Source organism: Myotis davidii, unplaced genomic scaffold, assembly GCF_000327345.1.
Source record: "Myotis davidii unplaced genomic scaffold, ASM32734v1 scaffold332, whole genome shotgun sequence".
NCBI lineage: Eukaryota > Metazoa > Chordata > Mammalia > Chiroptera > Vespertilionidae > Myotis > Myotis davidii.
The window spans coordinates 3,120,136-3,147,564 of record NW_006285779.1 but is presented as its reverse complement, the minus strand read 5'-3'; the positions used below and the strand labels follow the sequence as shown (position 1 = coordinate 3,147,564).

The 27,429-nt window shown below is 38.6% G+C and overlaps 1 protein-coding gene across 1 annotated transcript in view; it reads right to left on the bottom strand.

Annotated features, from left to right (window-relative positions):
* Nucleotides 1-27,429, bottom strand: part of LOC102772642 (chromosome unknown open reading frame, human C10orf76) — a 141,487-nt gene that overhangs the window by 43,690 nt on the left and 70,368 nt on the right. The window contains 1 exon segment of the mRNA XM_015559312.1: nt 23,784-23,859. Within this exon segment, the coding sequence (XP_015414798.1) occupies nt 23,784-23,859 (76 nt within the window).

Here is a 27,429-nt window from a genome sequence, read left to right as displayed (position 1 = left end):
AACAATCGTCCCTAGAAGAAAGTTCTATGGTTTCTGAACCTAAGGTTTTGCTAGTACAGCCACTGACTCTTGATAGTTCAATTTGTTTGACAAACACTTGAATATTTACTATGTGCAGGTACTATGCTAGGAAATGGAGGAGGCAAATGAAATTTGATTCCAATTAGCAAGGAATATAGACTTTAATGGAAAAGACACACCATAGACAATTTCATTATGATGTGGTAAGGGCCAAATGGTATCACGGGAGCACGAGGAGGAGGCGGGTATAGCCCAACCTGGGGGCTTAGGAAAGGCATCCTGAAGGAGATAGTGCTTGAGTAAAATCTTATTTTAAAGCTTTCCCAGCTAAAGAGTAGCAGGATACCTTTGTGAAAGCCACAAGCCTGTCAGGGTCCTATTTGCACCTTTTTGCTCAGTACTGACTCAAAGATGCTCATGGAGTTAGGCTATGGAAGGTTCTGTGCCTCCTTTCACCTAAAACGAAATGTAAACACACAGCAGCTACCTAAGCTGAAGGCAGGCTTTTCAGTCTCATGGGAATGATGGATCTCAGCGGTGCTGTACCCGCTCCGCCCTCCACAGTGTGTCAGTCTCGTGGCAGCTGTTCCACTTAAAGCCACACTGAAGCCTTGAGTATCTGATCTCCACCAAACCACACTGAAGAGAATAAATGGCTCTGTTTTGCAGCTGCCTGTTAATTATAACAGTTTCCTTGGTCCTCTTTTGGCTTATAAGACAATAATATGCATTTGGGAAGTCCTCAGTAAGAAATACATAAGAGAACTTCATAAAGAGTCTGAAAAACTCCTACTGCCAACAGCACTAAGGCATCCAAACATCTAAAACCATAGCACATGAAACAGCATCAGAACACACAGATTCCTTCAGCAGGGCCTCTAGCTTACATAAATGACAGCAATCCATCACTCAGCCAATGAGAGGGCTTTTAAAAAGCATCCTTATAAAATCATCTTTTAAATTCAGGAGATCTGTAAGATAAAAATAGCATTAATTGCCTTGACTTGTTACTTCAAAAAGGAAAAAAGATAGCCCTAGCCAGTGTGGCTCAGTTCGAGTATTGTCTTATACACAGAAAGGTCACGGATTCAATTCCCAGTCGGAGCACATATCTAGATTGCGGGTTCAGTCCCTAGTTGAGGAGAGTACGAGAGGCAACCAATCAATCTCTCTCTCTCTCTCTCTCTCTCTCTCTCTCTCTCTCTCGCTCTCTCTTCCTCTTCTTCTAAAATAAAGATAAATAAATAAATGATATATCCTCAGGTGAGGATTTAATTTAAAAAAAGGAAGAAAAACAATGCATGATGCTATTGATAATTCACTTCAAAGTGGCTTTAGTTGTCTCAAAGCCCCATTTTAGATAATTAAAACTTTTTGGCTGTCCTCTTGTTACTCTAGAAGGAATTAGTAGTAAATTCTACTGTATTGGGATAAACAATTCAGCTCATCAATGAGAAAGGGGACTCTTCTGATAATTCCAAAGCACACTTCCTGGCTATCCTAGATTAATTCAGGAGTTGCCAAGAATGTATTTCCTGTTGTCCATTGCATGGTAAATGGGAACATGAGCCCTTCTCATGCTCCAACTCTCCCTCCCACCCTGTAAGCAGACTGTGAGACCTTGGGAACCTGGCCAGCAACTCAGTCTAAGAAAGGCCAAAGAGAAACTGCTTCTAGATGGGAGCCTGGATTGTAAACAGCTCATGTTTTGATCTCACTACAGGCACATCCCCCTCCACCTGCATGCTCTGTTGTTCTGTTTCCTGTATTCTATAAAACCTTATGTTGGGAAAGCCTAGGTGGCGGCAAACGAAGAGCACTGGTCGGTTGACTCTAGTGCGGCCCATCCACAGGCCGGATGGACTTAGCGGGACGTCACTGGTGGCAGCCAGTGTGGCAGTAAACTTCATCAGTCGGCTGCCACCAGTGCACACATAAATCCTAATAAACCCATGTCTTTCACAGCCAGTCCTCTAAGTTATTTCTTTGGAATCCATGAACAATATGCAGCACTTTGCATAACATCTATTAAGATCTGAAGCACTCTTTTATATGGGGGCCTCACAGAAACATTGGGGAGCTCTACAATCACTTAGGCATCTCAATATCCACTTCCTAGCTAGGACTTCAGATCGGCTGATGATTCTGGAAGATGATGGTGGCAATATTAAGGCCTTGGAAGATAAAACATTCATTCCAGCCATCCACTCATTCTTTTACTGTGCTAAGAGCAGTGATTACAGAAGTAAAACAAAACAAAACATTGTCTTTGTCCTTAGGAGTTTGCCATCTAGTGATGGTCAGATAAATGAATGACAATACCACAATGTGACAAGTGCTTTAAGAGATGCATGAAGTCCTGTGGTAATACAGGTGGGAATCATACTTCTTCAAAGAACCCAGAAAGCTTTCAAGGAAGGTGACATCTGAGATAGATTTTGAAGCATAAATAGGATTTTGCTAGGTGAAAAGAGGAATGGGAAGATATTCTAGCTAAAAACATGTGCAGAGGTATGACATTTGAGATTCTGTGGTCAATTGTACTTTGGGCAGACCTTAGGACAGATGGGAGAGTGATAGTAAATAAAGCTAGAAAGGAAGGTAGGCTGAGGTCAAGGTGTCATGCAAAGAAGTATGGACATTATCCTATCCCTATCAATGACGGGGAATCACACAAGATTTAAATCTGGTAAGTTTTTAAATTAAATGCTTCAGACATAGAAAAGGGTGCAGAAAAGAATATACTGAATGTTTATGTACCTAATATCCAACTTAAGAAAGCATTACAATTACCTTCCAAACCCTCCATGTACCTCTTCTTTAAAAAAATAAATATAGAGAGAGAGAGAGAGAGAGAGAGAGAGAGAGAGATTTTTTAATTGATTTCAGAGAGGAAGGGAGAGGGAGAAAGAGATAGAAACATCAATGATGAGAGAATCATTGATCGGCTGCCTCCTGCACACTACCCACTGGGCATCGAACCTGCAACCCTGGCATGTGCCCTCGACTAGAATCAAACCCGGGACCCTTCAATCCACAGGCCGATGCTCTATCCACTGTGCCAAACCAGCTGGGACCACATACCTCTTCTTGACTGCACATCTGTCACTCTCTTCCCCAAATAAATAGTCTCTTGATTTTGGTATTTATCATTCTTATAAGCTGCTTTACTCTTTTAACTAAATAACATATTAATATTTGTGTGTTTTTAAACTTTTTGTGCATATTATCTTACATTCTACAACTTACTTTTTTTATTCAATATTATATTTGTGAGATTTTTATTGACTTGTGTTGCTCTAATCCAACTTTAATGTTGCATAATATTCCATTGTATAAATATACCACAATCCATTCTACTGATTGAAATATAGGTGGTTTCTCATTTTCTTGGTATGAAAGACAATATTGAATAAATGTTTATATATATATATCTCCCTGTGACCATTTGGGAGAGTGTCTTTAGGAAATATACCTAGGAATGCAATTACTGTGTCATAGGTTTGGGAAACTTGCACTTAATTAGCTATTGCCAAATTGCCTGAAAAATCATGGTACCAACATATACTCCCACCAGCAGTGTAAAGACCTATGCTTCTGAAATTCAACTCTATGATTAAATAAATGGGAAAGACTGGAGGTAGAGAACAGTTAGGTGGCTCTTGTAATGTGAGAGGTTATGAGGCCTTGAACTAAAATGGTGGTTGTCAACACAAGAGTTAGTGAATTTCCTTAACCTGGACAGATGTTACTTTGAAGTAAAATGAATTTTAAAAAAGATGAACCACTTAAAATTTTTTAAAATTTATTTCAGAGCGGAAGGGAAGGAAAGATAGAAACATCAATAATGACAGAAATCATTGATCCTGTATGCCCACTACTGGGGATCAAGCCCACAAACTGGGAATCCAACCATGACCTTTTGGTTCATAGGTCGATGCTCAACCACTGAGCCATGCTGGTGAGGCAGATGAACCACTTTTATCAATACGGATGCAAATGTTACGGAGAAATTATTTTTACTAGTAGTTACTCAGTTATTGGAAAACCTTTAAGTAAGTTTGGACAACTTGGATATTTAACTCTACTTTTTCAACTGTAAATTTTATGAAATCTAAATAGAGATAAATATTTCCAATGAAAATACATCACCTGAACTGATATATGCTTTATCAGGTTGAGGATATGCTCTTCTATTCTTAGCATTCTGAGAATTTTTATTAAGAATAGATGTTGTGTCCTGGCCAGTTCGGCTCAGTGGATAGAACGTCGGCCTACGGACTGAAGGGTCCGGGGTTTGATTCCGGTCAGGGGTACATGCCTGGGTTGCAGGCTCGGTCCCCAGTGGGGGCGTGCAGGAGGCAGCCAATCAATGGCTCTCTCTCATTATTGATGTTTCTGTCACTCTCTCCCTTCCCTTTCCTCTCTGAAGTCAATAAAAATATAAAAACACACACACGCAAAAACAACATAGATTTAAAAAGTAACAGGCGGGGCAGGTTGCTGTGGGGTGGCAGGAGGTATTCCGTGGTTCAATAAGTTTGGGAAACCCTGCGGGTAACAACTCCACGTTGAAGACGTAGAGTTCAGGGCAGAACAGTAAAGGCTCGAAGAAAAGGAAACTCATTAACGTTGCTTAAAGCCCAAGCTTACTTGACCATGAACCCCCTCCTAGTTTTTGACAGAAGCCTCTGGCCATAATTCCACAAAACTGAGGACACAGTGTCCTGGGAGTTCCCTAATGCTCAACGCCAGGAATGGGAACTGGTTCCTCATTCCAAAAGCCATCCCTTTGGGAGAAAACAGGCACCTTTTTCTTTAAACTTATGTCCTTCTCCTCTCAAGAACGGCTGGGGACCCTTTCCTCTATATATATATTAAAAAGAACAGATGTTGAATTCTGCATTTCCTAATGACTGATAAACAAACAAAAACCCAAAACAAAGCATACTTGCACATGTACACTTTATGGCTGGAAGAATATCCAAAAAGGGAGGGAATTCTTGCTTTAGCAGAAAGCTCTTATTTCCAAGGTTAGACACAAGGAAGAACATCAACCTTAACTAAAGTCAAGGCCACCAGACTCTAGTGGGCATATGTCCTCAACAGACCTGTTTGGTTTAGTGCCTCCTCCTTCCTAGAGTGACTTCCATGACATCACCGGAAGGAGGGAACTCTTCAGAAACTCTCCAGAAGCAAATGATGGGTGGTCATCTCCTGGAGCTTTTCAAAGGAGCTATAGTAGGAAAATAGCATTCTGGTCATACTAGAGGCCCGGTGCATGACATTCATGCACTGAGGGGCAAGGGGGGTTCCCTCAGCCTGGACATCCCCTGAGGGGTCCTTAGTGCTGCCATAGAGGCAGGAGAGGCTCCCGCCACTGCTGCTGTGCTCGCCAGCCATGAGCCAGGCTTCTGGCTGAGCGGTGCTCCCCTTGTGGGAGCACACTGATCACCAGGGGGCAGCTCCTGCGTTGAGCATCTTCCCCTTGGTGGTCAGTGCACGTCATAGTGACTGGTTGTTCCACTGGTCGATTTGCATATTAATTAGCCTTTTATTATATAGTATTCTACCTCAGGTACAACATGATTGCACCCTGGACTTTAGATGTTTTTCCAAAGTCTTAATTGCAATAGTACTCTATGAAGTCTTGCCATGTGGTACTCTCAATGCAAGTCAGGAGCTAAGGGCATGGGGTTGTTGTACAGGAAATACATAAGTAACTATGACTAGTTAAGAGTCAGCCAAGATAGATCTGCATTTCCCAGCTAAATGAAGTACTATTTGTCTACTACGTATTGTCAGTAAATTGCACTTTAAATCCCTTCTGGGTGGGAAGGGGCACAAAAATACAGGATTAAGATATAATACACAGCTGATATAAGCCCTTAACTCATAGTGTTCCATTATCACCTATTTATTTAGTCAAAAATTTTAAATGTCATCTTATGATTTCTCTCCCTACTAAAACTTGTTATTTTTTACAAGGTTAATTACACCTTTATAATTACTATGTGCTAGACCCTGCAAGTATTAGTGAACATGTTAAGTCAGAAAAAGACAACAATAAGCCACTTGACATAGAGGCTATGAGAAAGTCCCATTTCATTAGTTTAATTCAACCCTGAACAAAATGATTAGAGTGCTGTTCCAACAGCAGACTTCATCTAACATATATGCATTATTTATCACACTAGAAGGAGAAGAAGGGACAGAATTTTTGTAAACAGGGGATACAAATCAATATGAGGTTTTGACAGATGGAGTCTTGGTTGGGAGCCACAGCAGCCCCTGCAGGTCCAGTGCTGAAAATCATTCAGCTGAAAACACTGAAAGACCAAGAGACATTTGCTCTGCAAGTCATTTAGGGAGTCAGCATCCTGCTAAATGTAATCTTCCCAGTCTGGGTCAGAATGATGGCCACACATCTGCTCTGGGTAGTCAGCAGTTAGCACACTAAGCTGCAGCCACAGAGCTATACTGAATATTATCGCTGCAAGTAGTGCAATACTACCATCATATAATTTCCCTCACTGAGATATTTTTAGAGATATTGAATAGATATTGAATAGTTTGGCATTCAGGGGTGTGCTTCAAGTTGGACATGTAAAGCAAACACTCTACACAAAGTTTAGAACATTGAAGACATGGGGAAAAGGGGCAAAGGGGCGCAGCAGGTATCAGCACTGGTTTAGCATTTGTGGTTCACCTAACCCTGATATGGTGCAAACCTGACTCAGACACCCATAGTGTGACCAAACTTTTTGTTCCAGTCCAAATGCAGAGACTTATAGAAGTTGTCTCTGAAGTCAGTTCCGGCATTCTTCTGTGTCTTATAACATTTCCACAGTGGGATGGCCCAGGCAGAAGAAATAAAGCTCTAGGACAAAAATTAAATTCATAGAAAACCCAAATAATTGGATTCAATCCATAAATTGGGGAAATGATCCTCTTTCCATGTCTGATGGCTATCAACAAAGGTCCAAGAGCTCCTTAACTGATTTCCTTCTTAAAATAACCCTCATCAGTATACAGGTTTATATAATGCTAACATCTAAGACAGTGATGGCGAACCTTTTGAGCTCGACGTGTCAGCATTTTGAAAAACCTTAACTCTGGTGCCGTGTCACATATAGAAATTTTTTGATATTTGCAACCATAGTAAAACAAAGACTTATATTTTTTATATTTATTTTATATATTTAAATGCCATTTAACAAAGAAAAATCAACCAAAAAAATGAGTTCACGTGTCACCTCTGACACATGTGTCATAGTTCGCCATCACTGACCTAAGGAATATCACCAAAACCCACCCTCCCATTTCTGCTTCCTTGGAATTTGAAAGCAACATGAGGAAAATCCAAATCCTCCAATTCTACTTTGTTACTCAAATTATTTTCAAAAAATTGCCACATATAAAGAATGGTAGTGATGGTCAAAAATTGAATTTCTTTCCCTTCCCTCTGAAGACCTTTTTTTCTTCTAATTTTAAAATTAAGGTAAAATTCACATACAGAAAAATTTACCCTTTTTAGTGTAGAATCTACAAGTTTTGAAAAAAGTGCATACAGTCATGTAATCAACACCACAATCAAGATACAAAATAGTTCCATCACCCATAAACTTCCCCTGTGTCCCTCCTCCTCCCAAGTCTAGCCTGATCTGAATTCTGTCCCTACAATTTTGCCATTTCCATAAACACAGGACCATACACTATGTAGCCTTCTGAGTCTGGTTTCTTTCATACTACATAATGCAATTGAAATCGTTGTTACCTGGTTCTATGTATGCTACTTCTATAAAACCGTTAAATACTTTCCGAATGGAATAGCTGTGATGCTATATTTGTGATGTTTCTCTTTCTGGTCCATCTATATCATTTCTTTGCTCTCCTGGGTATAAGAAACATCTCTAAATCATTATCACTTACCAACTTCATTAATACTTTGCTTACTTTTAGCCCTAACTCATTAATAAAAATGCTAAATATGCCCAATTTCCTCAACATCCTGCAACATCTTAGAAAACAACACTCATTCCCAAACCACACACACTACCATTTATTTTACACTTGATTTATAGCACACATTGCATCAGTAGCTTCTCCTCTATATTTTTAATCAATTTTCAGTTGAGCCAAGAATTTTCAGTATATCACCTTTAATAACTACAGTAAAACCAGAGCTTTCCCCAATTCATCTTCAGTTAGTGTACTTTCTGGACATCACAGATACAGACAAGGACCAATAGAAAACAAACTCTGAAAATTTGAAGTGTTACTCTCTAACACCAGCCTAAAAGCAACATTAGGCTTTGTCCTCCTTCCATTCTAAAAACAGTCTTTCAAATAAATGCTGTATTAATTAAACCACAGAAGAGAAGGAAAAAAAGTCAGCATAATTAACATACAAAGCAACAGTATGGCCTAATTAATCACCATGAAGAGCAATCGAATAAAATATTATGCATTTCTATGGAGCAATTTAATCTGGCAAGTAATTAATCACAGAAACACTAAGCAAAACAAATGGATTTCCCTTTAAGGAAGTCACATTTATCATCTGTAATGTATCCCAAACTCTAATTTGTTATCCTACTCAAAATTGTCCAGGAGACAATGAAGTGTCAGCTGTAGTAGAACATGCTTTCTGGTGAAAAAGAACACTGAGTTTTTCAAATCAAGTTACAGTCCCTGAGCAACCAAAGAGCAAAGGTTACAGGGCATAGGTACATGGCAATAGGCATGGAGGTCTTTCTTCCTTTCTTCCTTCCTTCCTTCCTTCCTTCTTCTTTTCTTTTCTTTCTTTCTTTCTTTCTTTCTTACTTTCTTTCTTTCTTTCTTTCTTACTTTCTTTCTTTCTTTCTTTCTTACTTTCTTTCTTTCTTTCTTTCTTACTTTCTTTCTTTCTTTCTTTCTTACTTTCTTTCTTTCTTTCTTTCTTTCTTTTTTTTAAGGCATAGAGGTCTTAACCTCAAACATTCTAAATCTAGGTCAGTTTAGTCAAACCCATAGATAATTGCTAAATGACTCATTTAAAAAAAGAGAGAGAAACACTTAGTATTAGGAGTGACAACTATAGGTCACAGATATTACCCAAACGCCAAAGGGAGGACCCTCAAAGGCTGACAACAGAGATAAACAGCTTTTGATCTTCAGAATAAGCAAAGAGGGAAGGGGCACATTTCAATGCAGTGAAATTTAACTCAAAGAAATCTCTTTTACTCCTTCCTTCTGTCTTTAAATAATGGCCCACTTTCCCTGAGCCCCAACAGCTTTACTAGTTTGAAGAATGTCAATAGGCTGTTTTTGAATGGCCTCAATGTTCAAAGACAGAGGGACACACATTAGCTAAGAAGGTGTAAGAGGCTATCTTCATAACTCCTTCTTCCCAACTACCCTCTCTGCTTAGCTATATGTGAACTGTTCCTACTCCCTCTTTTTCTTTTTTTTTACTAAAAAAGTTCATGGCACTATAAGCCTTTAATATTCCTATCTCTTGCCTGGCTGACCATGGCTCAGTGGTTGAGCGTTGACCTATGAACCAGGGGGTTACAATTCGATTCCTGGTCAGGACATATGCGCAGATTGCAGGCTCGATCCCCAGTATGGGGCATGCAGGAGGCAGCTGATCAATGATTCTCTCTCATCATTGATGTTTCTATCTCCCTCTCCCTCTCCCTTCTTCTCTGAAATCAATAAAAATATATTTTAAAATGTTCCCATCTCTTCTTGACTTTTTAGTAAACTCCTATACATTAAAGCACCTGAGAAAGCCCAGGCATCTGCTGGCTGCAACCAAAGTGGTGTTTTCTTTACTGACCTGCTTGACCTCCAATGCTGGGTCCCATGAAACATTCAATACTTATTCAACTATCAAGGGAAAATTATGCTTTTCACACTTCCACCCAGACTGTGTTTACAATTTGAGAAAAGCTATTGCAGATATCCTATTTGGCCCAGCCATTTTCCTCTAGATTTTTTTTAAAAATATATTTTATTGATTTTTTACAGAGAGGAAGGGAGAGGAATAGAGAGCTAGAAACATCGATGAGAGAGAAACATTGATCAGCTGCCTCCTGCACACCTCCGACTGGGGATGTGCCCGCAACCAACGTACACGCCCCCGACCGGAATCAAACTCAGGACCCTTGAGTCCGCAGCAGGCCACTGAGCCAAACCGGTTACCGCTCCTCTAGATTTTAACCCTTGCCCTCCTTCAAACCATTTTGCTCTATTATCCTTAGCTCTATTATTCAGAGCCTTTGACTTGTATCTGAACTCTTCTACTTTGCCTGGCCCTTCAGTCCATTTCTCTTTTGTGGAGTCTGCTTGGCAATTTTGTTCAGTACTTTGACTCATAGCCCATTCCAGATCAGGCCCAGCCAATCTGAATCCTCACTGTCTAAGAGAGCAGAACGCTGTTTGTTGATCTATGTTTAACAAACATTCACTGAACAAAGACACTGTGTTACCTGGATGAATAAGGCATGGATGCTGCCTGCCAAGCTCACAGCCTAGTAAAGACAAATAGACAAGCAGATAGTTAGTTACTACTGTAGTATGGCCAGGTCTGGCCCTAAGAATGAACTGATACTCAACACGTACTATTTCAGGAGGTAAGCTGATAAGTTGGGGAAGGAAATCTAAGCCAAGGAGGCATGATAATGTATAGGATAAGGAGTATAAAACAGTTTGTTCAGAAAATTCTAAGTGTCTCTGGTTTCTCCAGAGAACTGTAGGTAGTCTGGCATAACTGCAGTGAGGACAGAAATTCCAGAAAGCATATTAAGAGTGGAATTGTATGCCACACTATAAAGCTTAATTTTTATTCTGCAGGTGTTGAGGAATCCAGTGAAGGAGACAAGCATAGGAAGGAGAACAAGAGAGAGAGGAAGGGGCAGAGAAGATGACAAGTAAGACTATAAGCTTAGAAAATACAGTTGAAAAAGAAATAGGAAGAATGAATAAATTAACTGCAGTATAGTTATATAATAATAAAATACTGCTCAGTAATAAAAAGGAATGAACTACTAGGTATTTGCACACCCATGTTCATAGCAAATTATTCACAATAGTAAAAAATGGAAACAACCCAAGTGTCCATCAACAAAAGATGAAAAAATAGCCCTAAATGGTTTGGCTCAGTGGATAGAGTGTCAGCCTGCAGACTCAAGGGTCCCAGGTTCAATTCCCGTCAAGGGCATGTACCTTGGTTGCGGACACATCCCCAGTGGGGAGTGTGCAGGAGGCAGCTGATCGATGTTTCTAACTCTCTATCCCTCTCCCTTCCTCTCTGTAAAAAATCAAGCAAATATATTTTTTTAAAAAAGATGAAAAAATAAACAAAATGTTATACATATAATGGAATTCTATTCAGTCTTAAAAGGGAAGGGAATTCTGTCACATACTCCAACATGAACAAACCTTAAGAATATTATGCTAAGTGAAATAAATCAAAATAGACAAACAAATAATGTATGATTTCATTTATATGAGGTATCTAAAGTAGTCAAATTCAAAGACATGGAGGAGCTGTTGTTTAATAGATATAGAGTTTCCCTTTGTCAAGATGAAAAAGTTCTGGAGATCTTTTGTAGAACAATGTGAATATATTTAACACTATTGAACTGAACTGTACACTTAAAAGTGGTTATGATGGTAAATTTTTTGTTGTATGTTTCTTACAAGAATTTTAAAAATGTTTATTTTTTTAAAGGCCTGAACTAATATATAGCATTAAGTGGATGAATCTCAAAAATATTATATTGACTGCAAGAAGCCAGACACAAAAGAGGACATACTATAGTTGACCCTTGAGCAACACAAGGGGTTAAAGGCATCAACCCCCACATAGTAAAAAATCCATGTATAATTTTGAAATCGCCCAAAACTTAACTACTAATAACTGATTTTTGACTAGAACCCATACCAATAACATAAACAATTACCACATATTTCATATTACATGTATTATATAGTACTAGAGGACTGGTGCACGAATTCGTGCATGGCGGCTGGCGGGGGGTGAGGGGAGGGAAGGACGCAGGAGGTTAGCTGTGGGAGTGCACTGACCACCAGGGGGGAGCTCCTGTGTTCAGCATCTGCCCCCTGGTGGTCAGTGCACATCATAGCGACTGGTTGTTCCAGCCGTTTGGTCATAATGGTTGTTTAGGCTTTTATATATATAGATATTTTCACAATAAAGTAAGGTAGAGAAAAGAAAATGTTATTAAGAAAATCATAAAGAAGAGAAAATATATTTACAATATTTATTGAAAAAAAATCTACTTAATAAATGGTCCCACACAGCTCAAACCTATGTATACAAGTATGTCAAGGGTCAAGTGTATATATCTATATGAAGTTCAAGAACAAGCAAAATTGGGTGGTGAACACACAAGACAATATACAGATAATGTATTATAGAATAGTACACTTGAAAAATATAATTTTAGTAACCAATGTCAACCCAATAAATTAAGTTAAAACTAGAGAATCATAAAAACAAAAAAACAAAACAAAACAAAAAAATGGCAAAACTAATTTATGGTGAAAGAAGTCACAAAAGTGTATATAGTTCAGAGGAGAAGGGGATTGGAAGACTGGGTAAAAAAGGTGATGGGATTAAGGAGTACAAATTGGTAGTCACAAAATAGTCACAGAGATATAAAATACAGTATAGGGAATATATAGTCAATAATATTGTAATAATTATGTATGGTGCCAGGTGTGTACTGGAGATATTGAGGAGAACACGTTGTAAAGTATAAGATTGTCTAACTACTATGCTGTGCACCTGAAACTAACACAAAATAATATTGAATATAAACTGTAATTTTAAAATACAATTTAAAAGAGAAAAAAAAAGCCTGGTTGGTGTGGCTCAGTGGTTGAGCATTACTCTAATATTGTAATAATTATGTATGGTGCCAGGTGTGTACTGGAGATATTGAGGAGAACACGTTGTAAAGTATAAGATTGTCTAACTACTATGCTGTGCACCTGAAACTAACACAAAATAATATTGAATATAAACTGTAATTTTAAAATACAATTTAAAAGAGAAAATCTCTAAAATCAATAAAAACATTTTTTTAAAATGTAAAAGCTAGAAAGATACTGTCATGGTTGTCTTTAAAAAATGATATATAGCCCTGACCGGTGTGGCTCAGCGGATAGAGCGTCGGCCTGCGGACTCAAGGGTCCCAGGTTCGATTCCGGTCAAGGGCATGTACCTTGGTTGTGGGCACATCCCAAGTAGGGAGTGTGCAGCAGGCAGCTGATCGATGTTTCTCTCTCATTGATGTTTCTAACTCTCTATACCTCTCCCTTTCTCTCTGTGAACAATCAATAAAATATATTAAAAAAATGATCTATATAAAAACAAGTGCATAATTCCAGGAAGAAAAAGGCCATGAGGGAACTTCTGGGGTGATGGAAATGTTCTATATCTTAATCTGGATGATGATTACATGGGTACAATGCTGTTCGATTAAATACCTAAGATATCACACATTTTACCATATATAATAGTTCAATTTTAAAAAGAAACAAAGATAGGGTTTCAGTGAATTTGAAACATTCTTTTTTTTTTAATCCTCAACTGATTTTTTGTTGTTGTTTTGAGAGAGAGGAGAGAGAGGAGGTATTTTATAGAGAAAGGAAGGGAGGAGAAACATCAATTCAAGAGAGAAACATTGATCAACTGCCTCCTGCATGCACCCTGACCAAGGATGGAACCCACAACCTGGGTATATGCCCTGATTGGGAATCAAACCGGCAACCTTTTTGCTGCATGAGACAGCATTCCAACTAACAGAGCCACCCAGCCTTGGCCAGAATTGAACCTGGGACCCTTCAGTCCGCAGGCTGACGCTCTCCACTGAGCCAAACTGGCTAGGGCAACATTTTATTTCTTGAGGTGAGTGGTTCACAGGCTCATTTTAGGATCAACCTTTATTACAATCATGTATTAATATACTGGGGGCCCATATTGAACCCTTCAGAATTTATCAAATAGTTCATATTTTTAAAGTAGGAAATTAGTTCAGATTAAATGGCCAAAAGGAACAGATTTTAATCCATCCTATCTAAATCCCATCTAGTAAATTTATCCTTAAGAAAGATGTGTTACAGTCAAAACCTTGTTTAGAAATCTTTTGTCCCCTTCTACCCAAAATGAGCTCCAACTACAGATGGCTATTTCTGCTACCTTTACAGAGGCATCACTAAGATGAATGCAGGAGAGGTGAGACCAATGAGAACCAACTGTCTCTGGAACTTCCTTGAGATTGAGAATTTTCATCATATAAAAATAGTGTCAAATGAGAAGAGATAAATTAATGTTCTTTGGTATACAAGATAGTGAAAATATCTCTCAGCATACCCTCTGTTTGACATCCCACTCACATGTTATTGGTTTTAAAAGAAATTATATAGAAACCAATTAGAACAAAAACATCTCATTAAACCTCTTACAACAGGAGCCTACTTTGCTAAAGCATGCACAATATCTGGGCTCCGGAGAGAAATGTATAGTCGAGGTAAAATTAATCAAAATCTACATAAAAAGAACAGCAAGAGACAGTTTAAGAAGAAAATCTTTCCTCAGTGCTAGAAATTCCTAAAGTCTGATCACTGAGTGCATAATTCTGCTTATTATTTTCTTCTACTATGTAACACTATATTTATAATTAGGCTGATATCACAGTAAAATGACAGTACGATGCACACAATTCATTTAACAATTAATCTACTGGAGCTAAAAATTCTTACCATGTCATTAATTGCCTGCTTAAAATGCTGCCTCAGTTTTAGTTCTAGATTATCACACACCTTTAAAAGCCCAGAGGAAAGGGGATGCACAAGGCAAGCCTTATTTAGGGAAGAAATAGCAGGCAGCACTGAGCTTCACACTTTTCTCTCCCAATGGACCCAAACACAGAAGAGACTTCACTGCGACCACTAAGCTTACTACTGATTAAAGGAGCATCTTCTTTCTCAGTAAAGCTCTTACACCCACCCTCACCACAAACTGCCTTTTTAACTGTCCTTTATCTGCCTGTTCTCTCTAATTTTCAATATAAGAACAAATATTAGCTACAATCTTTTCCTCCTCTTCCTCCTCCTCCTCCCCCCCACCTCTTCCTTCTTTAATATTTCAAGTGGTAAACCTCTCTATAGGGGTTTTGGGAGAGTAGGAGGATAGAGAAAGACTTGAACTAGTCTATGAAGGCTGTCATCTCTGATTTCTCTATAAAAAGATTTTATTTTTCCAGTCTGGCTCTGGTTGATGATTTTCAACCCACAAATTTATTCTTTACAAATTTATTCTTTACAAAGAGCTTTGCAGTTGATTCTTAGGGAATTTTTTCAGTCTTCAAGTCCATTTTATATAACAGCAGCAAGCCAAAACTCAGCGAGGGGAAAGACTGTTCCCAAATCATCTACCAGAGTTAGGATTAAATAAAAGCACCTGGATAAAAATTTAGAAGGCATATTTATCAAAAGTGATGATACAAAACTGCAAAGGAAAACTAATACATTAAATGACATAATCAGGCCTCAAAATATATCCTAATAGCCCTGGCTGGTGTGGCTCAGTTGGTTGAAGCATCTTTCCATACACTAAAAACGGTTGTGAGTTCAATTCCCCATCAGGTCACATTTCTATAGCACTAAAACAAAACAAAAAAACAAACTACCACAAAGCAAAACATCTTTACCAACTAAATAATTACAGGATGGGAGAGAGAGCTTGACAGCAGGTCACTTTAAGCAGATTTGCAGGTTTTAGTAGGACTAAGCTTGTTATGAAACAACAATGCAAGTCCACTACTGAAAACTCATGTACTAGTATAATTGGAGGCTACAGATATCCTAGGTGCTAATAGTCTCCCTATAATTTAACCTACTCAGATTATATTTGGATCTCGTTTTAGATGTCATTCAATCCAATAAAAATTTACTGAATGCTTATTTAGTACAAGGCACACCCTAACACAGTGATGGCGAACCTATGACACGCGTGTCAGAGGAGACACGGGAACTCATTTTTTTGGTTGATTTTTCTTTGTTAAATGGCATTTAAATATATAAAATAAATATCAAAAATATAAGTCTTTGTTTTACTATGGTTGCAAATATCAAAAAATGTCTATATGTGACACAGCACCAGAGTTAAGTTAGGGTTTTTCAAAATGCTGACACGCCGAGCTCAAAAGGTTCGCCATCACTGCCCTAACACCATACTTGTAGGAGGTAAATTGAGAAGTTAGGATATGACTTTTTAAAAAATCACAGTAGCCAGAGATTTTGAGACTATTTCATATGAAGAACAATTGAAGGAAGAAAGGATGTTTTGCCAACAGAATGGCAATCATATACATGTTAGCCCTCTGAAGAAGTTCACATGTAGAAGACAGGAACATTTCGGTGTTGCATCTGAAAGAAGAAATAGAATCAATAGGTTCAGGTTACGAAGAGGAAAATTCAAATATGAGGAAGAAATTCTCATCCCTTAAAAAACTGAATGGAATATAGCCTAAAATATTAGGAACTATTTCACTAAGTGTTCAAGGACTTAGTAAATATCAGTGGATATTACCTAACAGCTTTGGGAAGGAGACCAGGGTAGATGGCCTCTTAGATTCTTTCAATGTTTAAGGTACCATGATCCAGGCACTGCTAATCTGCAAGATCAAAACCCAATAAAAAAAAGAGGAGGTATCTACCTTAGCCATTGTGGTGTAAATCTGAGAATTTAGAGTGATTGAGCTTCTATGGAGCCAAAAACACGTCTCTTGTTGTTCACAATAATCCAGACACCTAAACTTTCATCTGCTGAAGAGATACCTATTTGGGTTTGCTGATAGGATAATATATTGCTGCTCAATCGTAATGGCTTTTTCATCCCATTAGCAGGTTAACAGTCTACTTGTTCAACATGGTTAGAATACCTGAGTTAAGTGACCAGGGTTTAGCCTGATTTGGGGAAAGATAAATAGAGAGGGGGAAATAAGGGATAAGGTGAAAAACTGACCACAGTTTTAAAAGACTACTTTATAAAGTAACCTAAGATATAAGATGCAAAAGGAAAAGGAATTAGGGACCTAAACGATGCCTATTGTTCTCATTTGTGGCTAAGCTCTTTGTAAGTTACAATTAGAAACCAACAGTTTGTGAAATAAGCCATGGTTAAGTGGGTACCTATCCTACCTTAAAAAAAAATCAGTTGAGGAAAATGAAAAAGTTCTGGAGATGGCTGGTGGTGGGGTTGCACAATTATGTGAATATACTTAATGTAATAAAACTGTAGACTTAAAAATGGTTAAAATGGTAAATTTTGTTATGTATATTTTCCCATACTTAAAAAAAAAAATCGGCCCTGGCCGGTTTGGCTCAGTCTAATAGAGTGTTGGCCTGTGGACTGAAGGTCCCAGGTTCGATTCCGGTCAAGGGCACATGCCCTGACTGCAGGCTCGATCCCCAGTGGGGGGCATGCAAGAGGCAGCCAATCAATGATTCTCTCTCATCCTTGATGTTTCTATCTCTCTCTCTCCTTCTCCCTTACTCTCTGAAATTAAAAAAAAAAAAAAATAGAGTGGAAAAAAGACCCCAATGGAATTTCAGCTTGAGGTAAGCAGTTTTCATATATTAAAGTTACACTCACCTAAAATCACAGTAGACCCAACCAAAAATCTTAATATTTTATAACACATATTTGAATCTCCTAAATCAAGACTTCTTTACTGTACTGCAATTCACCAAGCCAGCTATGACCTATGCAAAACCTCACTTTGTAGCATAAACCAAGTTAAGGCAAAACAGATCAGCCACATGGTTGTTTTTCATTTCTAACTGTAGTCCTAAGAGATTAAGCAACAGCAACCATCAGAATAATATGTAATGCTCTCTAGTCACTGGGGAAACAATATAATAGCAGCCTCATTTCAGTGCTTTGTTTTAATCTGCATAGTGCTTTTCATTCTCTGTAAGAGCTCAGCGGATCTGATTAACAAAAGAAAGGTCATTACTGACAAATTCTAACCTCTGGGATAATCTGAGCCTGTCTGCCACTTTAGAACAGACAGCTGGAATAAGAGACTATGTTCCTGTATTTCTCACTACTCGAGTCATCAGCCCAAAGCCTCTGCTCCTTTTCACTTTAATCCATATTTACTTTTCACTAGACTAAGTTGCAACCTTCAGCTGAAGTGCCTGGCATCAAACTGCTCCTCTTCCCCACTCATCAGTATCTACTCTGGTAAGAGAACTGTGACTAATATTGTAGCACGAACAGGTGCATGGGCAAGAGGGCTTGGGGGGGATTTTGAATGACTCAGCCCTCACATTCCCTTTCCAACCTTAACTCTGTGGCCATCAACAGTCAGTGTACTTTCTTTGATTACTGCCTGAAGGTTTTTATTCTGTGACATTCAGAACTCTATGCACAACTTCTCCAAAGGTGTTAATTCTCCTTATCTAGAGGCCACTAAGAGCTATTCTTGTTCCTTTGCCTCCCTGGCAGAGTGCACATTTAAAACTTTTCTTCTTCTTTTTTTTGGAGGGAGTATTTTTTGAGAGTAAAGGAAAATAGCTACATAAGCAAATAAGCAGGAAATGGGGGGGGGGGGGTTCCTTAGCATTAGAACAAAAAAGACCATGGAGCAAGCAAGGTAACAAGAGGCAAATTCATTAGATGAACAATTAAGAGATTTACAGAGAAATGCACTGAAGTCTTATTCCAAACCCCAGGCTTGTCACTAACCGAAGCAATATCTAACAAGTCGTTCTTGAGCCCTAGCCTGTTTGGCTCAGTGGATAGAACATAGGCCTGCAGACTGAAGGGTTCCGAGTTTGATTCCGGTCAAGGGCACATGCCTGGATTGTGGGCTCGATCCCCAGTCGGGGGCGTGCAGGAGGCAGCCGATCAATGATTCTCATCATTAATGTTTCTAGCTCTCTCTCCCTCTCCCTTCCTCTGTGAAATCAATAAAAAATATATTTAATAAAAATAAAAAGTCATTCTCGAAGAAAAACTAAACACATTCCAAATAAAGGAGAAAATTAATATATTAATCATAGAGTTCAAATTTTATCCAACTTAAGAAAATTACAGATCAGGAAAAAACCTATTTGCAGTGATTCAGCCTCTACTTCTGTGAGCAATCAGAGAATAGATTGTGAATCTGGCACTAATAAAATGTTCATTAAGTGAAAAGCATTAAGATGTTAACTTGAAGAGATTCATTACAGACTTCAAATTACTTACTTTGAAAGTAGTTTGATTAGACGAAGGTCAGATTTTAGTCTAACATTTTTCTCTTTTGACACATAGTCAGCAGACATCTATAGGACCCCAGTAAAGGAGCCTGCTAAGTGGTAGCAGAATATATTTAGCATAGACGTCTCCAAGCAAAACTTCCCAAATGTTTTCTCCTTCCATCCCTGCACATGTTCCCTCTCCCCCTCACGCCCCCCTCCCCCACCCTACACACACACCAGAGTGTTCTTTTGTGGACTAGTAGATCTGTGGAGACAGCTGCAGTAACAATTATACCAAGTACAATTTTAAAGGTGGAGCTATATTTTACTTTTCTTGTGGCAAAGCAATGGAACAACCCTCCCATGGGGAGGAATAAACAGAGCTCTGTATGTTAATGACATCGGGTGTTCCAACAAAAATAGCACTTTCTAAGCAGCTGCATTTTAAGAGTATCTCTGAAGGATCAAATAGGAAGAGAGAGACAAGTTGTTTAAATACAAATAACTTTGACAATTAAAGAACTAGCATGACTAAGCGAGGAAAGACAAGTGAAAAGCAAACAGTCTGACACTTGAGCAAATTTAGGACTCCAAACATGTGGGAGTGCTTTTAATTTTCGCTATCAGAATCTAAACCCCAAAGAACCGACAGGCCTGCAGCCTTTTACCTACTGGTGAGATACTGTATTACAGTTGCCATCAGATGTACTGCATTCCAGAAAATCCCAAAGGCATAATATGTAGCTGTCATCAACTAGCAAATCAGTCTCAGAGGTCCTCCCAGCTGTTACATGTCTGAAAGTTTCACATGCAATCCAATCCCTTCCCATGGCTATCAAAGAACTTACTACACGAGAGGTGGCTAAGAGTTTGCTCTGCCCCAGAAATCCTTTCCAGGTCTGGGATCAGCACAAATACCTTTATAAACAACAGAAGTAAATGTTACATACCATCACAATATTACTCCTAAACCTTTACAATCAACTTGATAATCAATCTGGTGGTGAATAGTTAAATGTCTCACAGTATCCTTGGGAGATATTTAACCCACAGGTCCAATTTTCTGACCGTCTCCTGTTTTCTAAATAATTCAAATTTAATAGTGTCATGGACGTACAACACTACCTCTTAGAAAAAAAGAAAAGGAGCATAAACGGCAGCACTCATTAATGTTGGCTCCGTGGAATAGAGACTTCTTAGGCATATCACTTTTTTGCCCTCAGCTGAGAAAAGAAAACTCCCTGGACCACCACCCTTATACAAAGAATCAAAATCAAGCCACACACAAAAAGCAAAATATCTTTTAAGGCTAAGGGTAACATCTTAACTTTTATAGAAGGGACAAATGAAGACCTATTTAGGAAACATTCTAAGGAAGGCTCAAAATGCTAAACCTGGTATGGCAATTCCTCAAAAAAAATTAAACAAAGAATCACCATATGATCCTCCAATTCTATTTCTCAGTTAATGCCCAAAAGAAGTAAAAGCAGGGACTGAACAGATGTTTGTACACCCATGCACAAATAACCAAAATCACAATAACCAAAAGGTGAAGTAACTTGCTTGGGGCTTTGTCAATGGATGAATAAATAAACAAAATATGACATATATATACAATGGAATATTATTTAACCTAAAAAGGAAAGAAATTCTGACACATGCTACAATAGGAGTGAATCTTAAAAACATTAGGCTAAGTGAAATGAACAGTATTTTATAGTTTACTGCTTTCATATACATTACATCATGTAATTCTCACAACCACTTCCCTATGAACAGTTGATATTGCCATGATTTCCATTTTATAGGTAGTGGAAAGAGTTCAGAGAAGCTAAATAACTTGCTCAAGGTCGCACATTAAAAGACGAAAACAAAAAATCCAGTTTCTCTAACTGAAATTTCCATACTCCTTTCAATATATCATGCTGAGTTTTCTGTTTACCTCCATGGAAGCCTTTGATGCAATTCTATTGAAGGAGGCAGTATGGTACAGAACAGGAGTGGGGAACATCTGGCCTGAGGGCCTATTTATTTGGTCTGGCCCCGCCAAGGCATTAGGGATGAGTTCATTAAATGTTTGACAATATATACTAAGGAAGGCTAATTTTTAAGTTGACAATATTGTATGGCCTGCAAATGATGTTATAAATATCCAAATGACCCTTGGCAGAAAAAAGGTTCCCCACCTCTGGTGTAGAAGAAAGAGCCCTGGACTTGGGAGTTAGAAGACCTATGATTAATTCTCGGCTTTGCCACACGACAATTGTGAGACTTTCTGCATTTCACAATAGCTTTAAGACTCAGTTTCTTCATTGGTAAAAGTGTACTTTAAGTTTATAATATAGTTTCCTTTATAGAGTTTGATAATTAAAGAAGACAGTAAATGAAAGAGCAGAACAAAGTTTAGAACTTAAGTGAAAATAAATGTCACAAAAAAAAATGTAAGCTTTCACAGGCTAAGCATCACCAATATTCCCCCCTGATCTGGCCTTAGTGTGATAAGTGGCACTTATCACAAACACATCTTTCTAGGAATCTCCTGAGAAAACTGACTACATCTCTGATACATCTGACACATACTCTGAGTCTAATTCATTAGCAACAGTGAAAATGATATAATAATTATTCTCTTCAGCAAACTCATCAAAAAAGTTTGAGGAATGAAAATGGAGTACAAGCCTAACAAAGACTTGCAAAGAGAAGAAAGAGATCATAGTCATAGGCATCTGCTAAAAACTTAACCCAGTCCTGGGGGTGAGCTGGAGGGGGTCAATGGAGGGAAAGGGGGGAGATATATAATACTTTCAACAATAAAGAATTATTAATTTTTTTAAAAAAACTTAATCCAGTCCTTTCTGGTCTATTCAGAAAAAGGACAGACCAAGACCTTAAACCTGCTGTTTGATGGCCCTTGAAAAGAATAAGGACAGTAGCCAAGCCAGAAGTCACTGAAAGGAAAAGCAACAAATTAGAAGATAAAGCAAGCATAAAAGAATGTGATCAGCCGAACCGGTTTGGCTCAGTGGGTAGAGCATCGGCCTGCGGACTCAGGGGTCCCAGGTTCGATTCCGGTCAAGGGCATATACCTTGGCTGCGGGCACATCTCCACTGGGGGACGTGCAGGAGGCAGCTGATCAATCTCTCTCATCGATGTTTCTGGCTCTCTATCCTTCTCCCTTCTTCTCTGTAAAAAAATCAATAAAATATATTTAAAAGAAAAGAATGCAATAAAGGAAACAGATCCCAGATGAAAAGGAGCTGCCTGGAAAGACCAAGTAAATATATGAATAAATAAACATAATGTAATTTATGCCCATATGCACTTTCTAATCTAACCCAGAATCTTGTGCTTCTTTTAAATACCCACATTTGTCATACTGCCCTCGGGTCACAAAGGGATATTTGGAATAAAGCAGTTTGTAATTTCCAATTCTTACAGAAAATCATATTTATTATAAGGTCTCACTACCATATCTGGTTTACTTGCTAGGTGCAAATATACATTTATTTGTGAGATTTATTAAACTGTGTTTGCTACAAAATGTCTCTGGGGTCAGGTAAGGCAGATCAACTTTCAGTGCAATCTTGTTAGCACATCTCACCCTCATGCCCCCTCAGCCCAGCCCTCACAACACAATTTCACACTTTTCCTTTCATTCCCAGACATGCCAAACACTATAGTAAATCACTACCTGCTCCTACCCCGACCCAGGCCTTCACTGCACTATTATCTGTGTCTATGAACTGTGCATATATGCATATAAATTCTTTGGTTAATCTCTTCACCATACCCTCAGCCCTACCTTCCCTCTGAGATTCGTCAGTCTGTTCCATGCTTCTATGTCTCTGGATCTATTTTGTTCATCAGCTTATTTTGTTCTTTAGATTCCACATATGAGTGAGATCATATGATATTTGTCTGTCTCTAATTGGCTCATTTCACTTAGCATAATACTCTCCAGGTCCCTCCATGTGGTATTTCCTTAAGACCCTAAACCAACTCCATGTATGACTCAGTTTTACCCAAAACCTACAGCACTCTGTAATTGTCTTGCTGCTTCATAAGGAACCTAAAATGATTTAGCCCCACAAGCTCCATTCCATTTGCCTCTATTGACCACAAATAGAAATAGCCATGTAAAGCAAAACGTCAAAGTTCCAGATTCCCATGAGTCATTCTTTGAATTGAGAACAGCAGAAAAAATTTTCAAAGAAAAGTTTTCAGATGCCCTATACACAGAGGTGCCTGAAAAGGCCCTGCAACCATCTCTGAGTAAGAAAAGAAAATTCACAGAACAGCACTGTGAGTTATTTCAATGACAAAATGAAAGTCTCATGCACACCTGCTTTTCTTGATCAAGTACGACAATTTCTTCCACTCCTACAGGCATCAGGGCTTAAAATAGTAGTGGTGTTCAACAAACTACTTAGAAAAGTACAACACACCTGAGGATGAACCAAGGAACTCTGAAAGAGAAAATCTCATTCCTTACCTGATATTAACCAATGCATGGGTCACCTTGCTAGCAGCTTCTTTCCACTGGCCTGCATTGGTAGAAAGCCTCAGGACTGTACAGAAAGAAAGAACAAAGATCTGTCAGACCCCTGGTATAAAACACAGATATGAAGATTAAGACACGTCTCAGAATAGCACTATCAGAATAACCAAACAGAGCCTGTACCAAGCTTCTATTTAAAATGTCCTCATCCTGCCCTGTCCAGTTTGGCTCAGTGGATAGAGCGCCGGCCTGTGAACTGAAGGGTCCCAGCTTCAATTCTGGTCAGGGGCACATGCCCGGGTTGTGGGCTCGATCCCCAGTGAGGGACTTGCAGGAGGCAGAAAATCCACTATGATTCTCTCTCATCATGGATGTTTCTATCTCTCTCTCCCTCATCCTTCCTCTCTGAAATCAATAAAAATATATTAAAATAAATAAATAAAATAAAATGTCCTCATCCAAGCCCTAGCTGGTTAGGCTCAGTGGATAGACCATCCACCTGAGGACCGAAGAGTCCCAGGTTCAATTCCAGTCAAGGGCACGTATCTCAGTTGCAGGCTCTTTCCTGGACCAGGCCCTGGGTGCATGCAGGAGACAACCAATCGATGTGTTTCTCTCACATCGCTATTTCTCTCTGTCTTTCCCTCTCCCACTCTCTCTGAAAAAAAAAAAAATCAATGGAAAAATATTCTTGGGTGATGATTAAAAGAATAAATAAAATTAAAAATAAAATGTCCTCATCCTAGAGTAGTGATTTTCAACCAGTGTGCTGCAAGAATTTTTTAACATGACCTTGACCGAAATTGAACTTGGGACCCTTCAGTCTGCAGGCTGACGCTCTATCCACTGAGCCAAACCGATTAGGGCTGTAAGAATTTTTAAACATGCAATATCTATCTAGTCAGGAGCACAGACCTCTTTTCCTGTAGACCAGCGGTTCTCAACCTGTGGGTCGCGACCCCTTTGGGGGTCGAACAACCCTTTCACAGGGGTTGCCTAAGACCATCGGAAAACACATATATAATTACATATTGCTTTTGTGATTAATCACTACGCTTTAATTATGTTCAATTTGTAACAATGAAAATACATCCTGCATATCAGATATTTACATTACGATTCATAACAGTAGCAAAATTAGTTATGAAGTAGCAACGAAAATAATTTTATGGTTGGGGGTCACCACAACATGAGGAACTATATTAAAGGGTCACGGCATTAGGAAGGTTGAGAACCACCGACCTAGACCCAGCTTATTCTCTCTGTCCGTCATTTCTTCATCCTTTCGCCGCCCTCACCCAGGCTTTCGAACCCTTGGCTGAGTTGGCTCAAAACCAGACTAATATCCTTCATGAATATTTGCAAATCAAATCCAACAACACATAAAAATGATAATAAGTTACAATCATGTAGGGTTGGTTTAACATTTAAAACTCAATCACTCCAGCAATACTCAATAAATCATCTCAATAAATGCTAAAACTGTTTTAATAGTATCCAACATTTACTAATGATAATACCTCCACTGAAACTAGAAACAAAAGGGAATTTCTTTAACCTGATAAAGGGCATCTATGAAAACCTATAGCTAATGTCACATTTAATGAAGAATAATTGAGTATTTTATATTGGAAACAAGGCAAATATATCCATTCTCACAACTCTAATTTAACATACTACTGGAGGTCCTAGCCAGTGAAATAAAGCAAGAAAAAAAAAGGCATACAAATTGGAATAAAAACTGTTTTATTCGCAGATAACATGGTCTACACAGAAAATCCCAAAAAGGTTACAAGAAGCTACTAAACCTAATAAGTGAGTTTAGCAAGATGACAGGATATAAGGTGAAATTTAAAAATTAAAGTGTTTCTATATATTAGCAATTAAAAAAAAAATTGAGATTCTAAATAATACCATTTACAATAGCACCAAAATCCATGAAATATTTTGAGATAAATTTAATAAAATACATTTAAGATTTGCCCTGGCCAGTGAGGCTCACTTGGTTAGAGCATCGCCCCATGCATCAATGGGTCATGGGTTCAATTCCCAATAAGGGCACATATGGGAGGCACAGATCAATGTTTCTCTTTCATATCAATATTTTTTTTTCTCTCTCTCTCCCTCTTCTTTCCTCTCTCTCTAGAATTAATGAAAAACATATCCCTGGGTGAGGATTAAAAAAATACAGGGTGCCCCACCCCCCGCAAATGTATACATACTTTAACAGCTTATAGCTAAATTTGAAAATGAAAAGTATTTTAACAAACACTGGCTTTAAAATTATTCAAAGTGTGTGTACACATTTTTGGGGGGACATGATATATGTGTGTGTGTGTGTGTGTGTGTGTGTGCACGTGCGCACAAGATTTTCATGCTGAAAACTACAAAATAGCATGAAAAAAATAGAACCGCACGCATGGAAACATGGAACAAACTGACTAATCTCAGAGGGAAGTGGGGAGGGGAGGCGGGGAGAAATTAACCAAAGGTCTTATATGCATACTAGAGGCCTGCAGGGATCAGGCTGAAACTGGCTCTCCAACATCCCCCAGGGGGTCCCAGATTGCAAGAGGGCAAAGGCCAGGCCAAGGGACCCCACTGGTGTACAACTGGGGCTGGGGAGAGACCACGGGAGGGCTCCAGAGCATGTCTTGCCTGACTTGCCCAGTCCCAATCAGCCAGACCCCAGCAGCAAGCTAACCTACAGGTCAGAGCGTCTGCCCCTGGTGGTCAGTGCACACCATAGTGATCAGTCAAACAGTTGAAAGGTCAGAGGGACAATTAGCATATTAGGCTTTTATATATATAGATATGCATTACATATGGACATAGACAATAGGTTGGTGAAGGCCTGGGGCAGGATGGGAACTGGCTGGAAGGGGACAATGGGGGAGTGGGGGAGGGAGACATCTGTAATACTCTCAACAATAAAGATTTTAAAATAAAAATAATAATGTATCTGCTTTGGAAAACAGTTTGATAGTTTCTTATAAAGTTAATATATTTATCAAACACCCAAAAATCCCATTCATAGGTATGTAACCAAGTGAAATGAAAACTTGTACACACACAAACCCTGCACAAGAATGCTTGTAGAGGCTTTATTTATAATTGCTAAAAACTAGAAACCTCTCAAATGTACTTCAATTGACAGATAAACTAAACTGGCATATTTCTATGAAATATTATTCTATAACAAAGAGGAATGAACTACTAATACATGCATCAAAATGGATAAATTTCAAACAAATTACTCTGTAAAGGAAGCCAGACTCAAAAGACTGTATCAGTGGTTCTCCACCTTCCTAAAGCCACGACCCTTTAATACAGTTCCTCATGTTGTGGTGATCCCCAACCATAAAATTATTTTTGTTGCTACTTCATAACTGTAATTTTGCTACTGTTATGAATCATAATGTAAATATCTAATATGCAGGATGTATTTAGGCGAACCCTGTGAAAGGGTCGTTTGACCCCCAAAGGGGTCACGACCCACAGGTTGAGAACCTCTGGACTATATGATCCCATCCACATTTATGTATTTTTTAAAATATATTTTTTATTGATTAAGATATTACATATGTGTCCCTGTCCCCACATCACCCTCCACAACCCCCCCCGCCTCATGCCCTCACCT